Source organism: Trachypithecus francoisi, unplaced genomic scaffold (assembly GCF_009764315.1).
Source record: "Trachypithecus francoisi isolate TF-2019V2 unplaced genomic scaffold, Tfra_2.0 Lachesis_group4, whole genome shotgun sequence".
Taxonomy (NCBI): domain Eukaryota; kingdom Metazoa; phylum Chordata; class Mammalia; order Primates; family Cercopithecidae; genus Trachypithecus; species Trachypithecus francoisi.
The window spans coordinates 55,421,170-55,427,169 of record NW_022681469.1 but is presented as its reverse complement, the minus strand read 5'-3'; the positions used below and the strand labels follow the sequence as shown (position 1 = coordinate 55,427,169).

The 6,000-nt window shown below is 46.1% G+C and overlaps 1 protein-coding gene across 1 annotated transcript in view; it reads left to right on the top strand.

Annotated features, from left to right (window-relative positions):
- The first annotated feature begins 577 nt into the window (after positions 1–577).
- The window catches only part of LHFPL3 (LHFPL tetraspan subfamily member 3), a 646,233-nt gene continuing 640,810 nt past the window's right edge, over positions 578–6,000 (top strand). The window contains exon 1 of the mRNA XM_033193216.1: positions 578–1,143. Within this exon, the coding sequence (XP_033049107.1) occupies positions 705–1,143 (439 nt within the window). The 5' untranslated portion in view covers positions 578–704. The remainder of the gene's footprint in view (positions 1,144–6,000) is intronic.

Sequence of the window (6,000 nt, the reverse complement as noted above, 5' to 3'; positions counted from 1 at the left end):
AGAAAGACTCTTGGGGGCTGTACACCTCCTCTCCCTTGGCGTTTCTTGCCTGCATCTGCCGCGCTGCCCCTCGTGCCTCTGCAAAGATGCAGAGGTCGAAGCACGTTGCTGTGCGGTGATGAAATGCTCCCTGAATCAGCCTCTCGAGCCCGGCCCCTCACACCCACCAGGATCCTGGGGTTGCCTCTAGGATCCCTATGGGTGCTCCTGCCACCTTCTTAGACTACCCTCGCCCTCCTAATCCAGGCCCGCTTCTCTGGCTCGTGTCCACCCCTTGATGGGCGTTCCGGGGTCGCCGCGGTCCTCTGCGCCCCTGGGCACTGGCAGCGGGGAGGGAGGCGGGAAGCGGAGTGGGGGGCGCCCCGGGCTTGCGCGCCGCGGTGCTGCACGAGGGATTTGCCGCCTTCAGCTGCAGCAGCTGCAGCGGCGGCGGCGGGAACAGGGGTGGAGAGTGGTGAGGAGGGCCGGAGCCCGGGCCAGGAGGGAGGAAGGGAGGGGAGCCGGGAGGCTGTGCCAGGCGAGCCGGAGGGGTGCTCCGCGCTCCCCCGCCCTCCTTCCGGGAGCGAGAATGCAGACTCTGAAACTGGTGCTGCTGGGCTGAGGCGGAGGCAGGGGAGTTGCAGCGCGCGAGGCTCCGTGAGTGTGTCTCCTGCGCGCGGAGAGGCGGGGGGAGGCGGAGGACCAGGAGGAGGAGGAGGGGGAGAATGCCCGGAGCCGCCGCCGCTGCCGCCGCCGCCGCGATGCTCCCGGCTCAGGAGGCTGCCAAGCTGTACCACACCAACTATGTGCGGAACTCGCGGGCCATCGGCGTGCTGTGGGCCATCTTCACCATCTGCTTTGCCATCGTCAACGTGGTGTGCTTCATCCAGCCCTACTGGATAGGCGACGGCGTGGACACCCCGCAAGCCGGCTATTTCGGGCTCTTCCACTACTGCATCGGCAACGGCTTCTCCCGGGAGCTGACCTGCAGGGGCAGCTTCACGGACTTCTCCACGCTGCCCTCGGGCGCCTTCAAAGCCGCCTCCTTCTTTATCGGCCTCTCCATGATGCTCATCATTGCCTGCATCGTTTGCTTTACCCTCTTCTTCTTCTGCAACACGGCCACTGTGTACAAGATATGTGCCTGGCTGCAGCTCACCTCCGGTGAGTGCGCGCTCACCTCCGCGGAGGCGGAGGACCCCGGGGCGCCCGATCCGGGGAGGGGCCAGAGTGGGAGGGACGCGGGCTGTGCGCGCCGTTGCTAGCCCAGCCGCCTAATCCGCTGAGGTGTTGGGGGGGTGGGGGGGGCCGGGGGGGGCGGGAGCCCAGCGAGGCCGGAACCCCCGGGGTTCCCCAGCCCCGGCGCTGGCGCCTTGTCCCGGGGCTTTTGTGAGCCTCCCAAGTGTCGGGGACGCCACCCAGAGGGACGCGCCGGAGACAGGGCGGTTGTGGGGCCGAGTCCGCTCAGAACTAAGGTTGGGCGGCGGAGAAGTGGCCGCTTAGAGAGATGAGGCTGGGGGTCCGGGCTGAGGGACTAAGGAGGGACTAACAGGGCGAAGTGAAAAGCGAGTTTGGAGAGGTCGTAGTGGAAGGAGCAGCCAGCCTGCCCTGCCCCTTGCTGCTGGGACTATTTCTGCCATTGATCCTGGGAATGGGGGCGAGGGGCGGTGGCTGGAGTGATACTGCTTCTCTCCGTCCCGGGCAGTTATATATGTTTTCTCCTCCATCTGGAGGTGAAGAGATCTTAATTCTGTTTTGGGTTTCCCCCTTGTAAGAAAAATGTAGCTTAGAACATTCTTTAGCAGTTCCTCAGTGTCAAGTCTTCAGTTTGCCTCCTTGTCCGTGCAAAGGTCCTTCCATTTCATCTTTAAACAGAGAAGTCTTTAGTAAATCAAGATTCCTCAAAATCTCATTTTAGGAAAGTGGCTTTGGGGAAGTGGGCAGAGAGGAGAATCTGTTTCATTAGTATCTCCGATCACTCTTTGCCTGTGGATGATATTGTTGCCAGCTGGAGGCTATGAAAATACTTTTTTTCTGTGCATCAAAGTTACTTTAAACCCAGAAAGAATGGGGTACATTTCCTGGTGACTTTGAAGAGTCCTGAAACAAAACTGACTCCTTACTGTACTTCCCCTGATGCCGATTGCCTCTCTGCCAGCCACCTTGGGTGCCCTCCCTTCTAAAGTAAAGGGTCCAATGGTCCTGACACCTTTCTGTTCCAACATTGTTGACATCCTTTTGATTTTATGGATGGTCTGGTTGTAGAAGAACACTGAATATCTTAGGCAGCTAAACTTCTCATTTGCATTTTATTTTATTGTTCTCATTTTTAAGATATTTCAAGATTTTGTCGTTTATTGTATTCCTGGGAAGGCTTTCTGGGGAGCAGGGATTCAATCCCTGAGTTTACCAGAGTATTGTAGGATGAGTAAATACTTAAAGGTGCTGGACAATAGCGTTAAGGTTCATAATCCTATACTGCTAGTTCGATAACGAAAGATGAAGCTTGTCGGAGACTACACTTGTGTGGAAGTACTTATTTTGTGTTTTGTCTCGCCTGATTTTGATTTGCCATTTATTGTAAAAGTGTGTATGTGAAAAGCAAGAAATGAGCACCAGTGGAGACTCCCTGCTTTACGCATACCATTATCGCCCTGAAATGTGAGGTCTGCGTCTCCTTCTGCACCCCCATCCCCAACTTTTTGTAGCATCCCCTCACTCTATGTTTTTATGTATAATGTTAACTTTTATGGCCATTTCAAGCAGAATAACTGTACGATTTGGAATAGTTTCACGTATAATGTCTGTTCTTGACACTTAGCTCTGGTTTGACTTTGAAGAGGACACACCAGATGCAGATGCTGTAGAAAAAGAATTGACCCTGCACAGCTAATTTTAATTTTTCTAAGTTAAATGACCTATTTAGACAGGTGATTCAAATTACATCGTTTTTCAAAGGTCTGAAAATACTTTGCAGGTGCTTTCTCAACAACATACTCTTCAATGTTTGATTGTTATGAGGTTTCATACTCCAACCCCCCGCTTTTTTAAAGGACAGAAAGAAAATGATCTTTGAGAAAGAAATACCAGCTTTGAAGTTAATACAAACTGCAACCATTACAAGGTTTATTTTATTTTTTTTTCCTTTTCTCTTTCTGGAATAGAGCACACAAAGATTGTCTGTCCTGGAGTAGTGAAATATAATGTTGTTCTCAGGCATTTGACATCAATGTTTATCCTGTTTTCCATGTCATGTAAAATGTGGGATAGTTTTTGTACTAAAGATGTAAGGACATTTACTTCATTTTGGAGAAGTCCAGATCCTTAAGTGACATACTTTTTAAAACCTTTATTTGCAATTATTTGGTATTTTATTTCTAGGTAAACTATAGGACATGATTTTGTTCATTAGTGAAGTATATCCATAAAAGAAGAATGGATTCTGATGACAGGTCAAATAAGAATCTGTCACTCATTCACAGATTTTTAAGGAATAACATATAGAAGATATTTCTAAAGAATGTTACATTTAACATGGTTTTCAGGGTTTTTCTAAAAAAAATTAAGTCTCATGATACTAACAAAAAAATTAACATCTATTGTAAGTTACTTTGAAAGTTTAGTCTAGGCCTGGCTCAGTGGCTCATGCCTGTGATTTCAGCACTTTGGGAGGCTGAGGTGGGTGGATCATTTGAGGTCAGGAGTTCAAAACCAGCCTGGCCAACATGGTGAAACTCCATCTCTACTAAAAATACATAAATTAGCCAGGCATGGTGGTGGGCACCTGTAATCCCAGCTATTTGGGAGGCTGAGGCAGGAGAATCTCTTGAGCTCGGGAGGTGGAGGCTGCAGTGAGCCAAGATTGCACCACTGCACGCTAGCCTGGGAAACAGAGTGAGACCCCATCTCAAAAAAAAAAAAGTTTAGCCTTTAGACTGTTGCTTTTTAATGTTTAGTAGGCTTCTCCTGCCTATTGTTTGCTGGCTAATCTCAAGTGTAATTTGCTAAATATGAAAGATGAGACCTTAATGTACTATTTGCTTATTCAAGACTGTTTATCCCTCATTGGACATCAAATTATTCACTTGTATATTTAGTTGTCTAAGCATTTTTAATATACTAACATACTGTATGTAGTCAGGTAGAATATAAAATCCTATTTCTTTTTCTTTCTTTTTTTTTGAGATGGAGTCTCACTCTGTCACCCAGGCTGGAGTGCGGTGGTGCGATCTTGGCTCACTGCAACCTCTGCCTCCTAAGTTCAAGCGATTCTCCTATTTCAGCTATTCTTCTATTTGAGTAGCTAGGGCTACAGGCATATGCCACCACACAAGGCTAATTTTGTGTATTTTTAGTAGAGACAAGGTTTCACCATGTTGGCCAGGCTGGTCTCGAACTCCTGACCTCAAGCAATCCACCTGCCATGGCCTCCCAAAGTGCTGGGATTACAGGCGTGAGCCACTGCGCCCAGCCAAAATCCTATTTCAAGTGATACTTTAAGATGATGAAACAGGAGACTTCTTATGACATTACAATATAAAAAATTATTATTTTCATGATTCTGAACGATGAACCAGAAAAATTAATTTATTTATTGGACCTGAAAATGATGTTGCTCATTCATCTAGGTGTGTGAAGCACATTTAATTACACCTTACCCTCTCCTTCCTCACTCTAAGTCTTTATCAAACACAGTAGCGTGAAACTAGGAAGCACAGAATTAGGAGTTAATATATCGTACTGTCTTTGGATGTAATCCTGTATGTACAGACCATGTCTTATATAAAAACTGGAGACATAAAAATAATACATAAAATAAATAATGATAATAAGAGATATAAAACTTTCCTAAATCTGTAGAAAGGCAATTTCTTCAGAAGGAAAAAAAAAGAGGGTTTTCTTCTTTCTGTGTGATTTCTCTGACACTAAAAGGAAAGGAGTAGATTTATAATTGGTCAAGCAGGGTAATAAAGTCCAGATTTTAAAAAAATCAGGATGGAAAGGGAATTTTCTTCCCCTGGGAACCTGATTTTCTGCTTCTATGTTCTTGTTCTCTTTAAGTCAATTATTTCCGTTGGTTTCTGAGTCTACTAATAACCACATTTTATAAACCACGTTTTGTTTGTTCTAATGACTATAAGCCATACCTTGAATTGTTTCCAGAAGCCCATGTGTTCACCATATTAGGCAAAATAAATCTTTTGTTTTCTTTTTCTTTTTTATAAGCTGAAGTATTCAGGTGGAATTTAAGGTTTTGTAAACATCGGTTATGCATTTCTTGGTCAAAGGCAGCAGATGAGGAAAGATACTCACTTTCATCTGTGGAGATGGGACACCTGATCCAGATTGGATTTTCTTATTAAGGAGAGATGGGGACAGAATGGGTTGTATTCCCCTGATTCCTCATCTGTATCATGCTGAGGGTACCAGCAAGAAGGGCCACCAAGATGGCAAGGCTTTATGGCAAAGCCTGGCCATGGCAAGGGGTAAAGGGTGAATTGTTTAGTCTGTTACCCCTAGCCTCCCAGATTTAGTTCTGCCAAATTCTTTTTACCCCGCTTGCTTTCTTAAATTTTATAACTTTGTCGTTTAGGTGAGATGAGAATCACCAAAGGTAATCACTGTATTTCTTAGCCTGCAAGAAGAGCCTTTGAAATGTTATACCATCCTATCTTGTGGCACCCTCCTGTTTTCTTATAGATCTCATTAGCATTTGAAATTACAGCACATTTCCATGTTTATTTAATTTCTGTCTTCTCCACTACATTGAAAGTTCCATAAGGCCTTGCCTGTTTTTCTTTATACAGCATAGAGGTCAAAAGCATGGAAACTGGAGTTAAAAGATGTGAGTTTGAAGCCTGGCTGTGGCATTTATGGACTGTGTGACCTGGGGAATTAATCTTTGCTCATCTGCAAATATGCGTATAATTGTACCTGTCAGGAGACTGTTGCAAAGACTAAATGAGCTAATGTATATACTTGGTGTCTGGTTTATAGTAAGCAGACTCTATATGAGTGTTG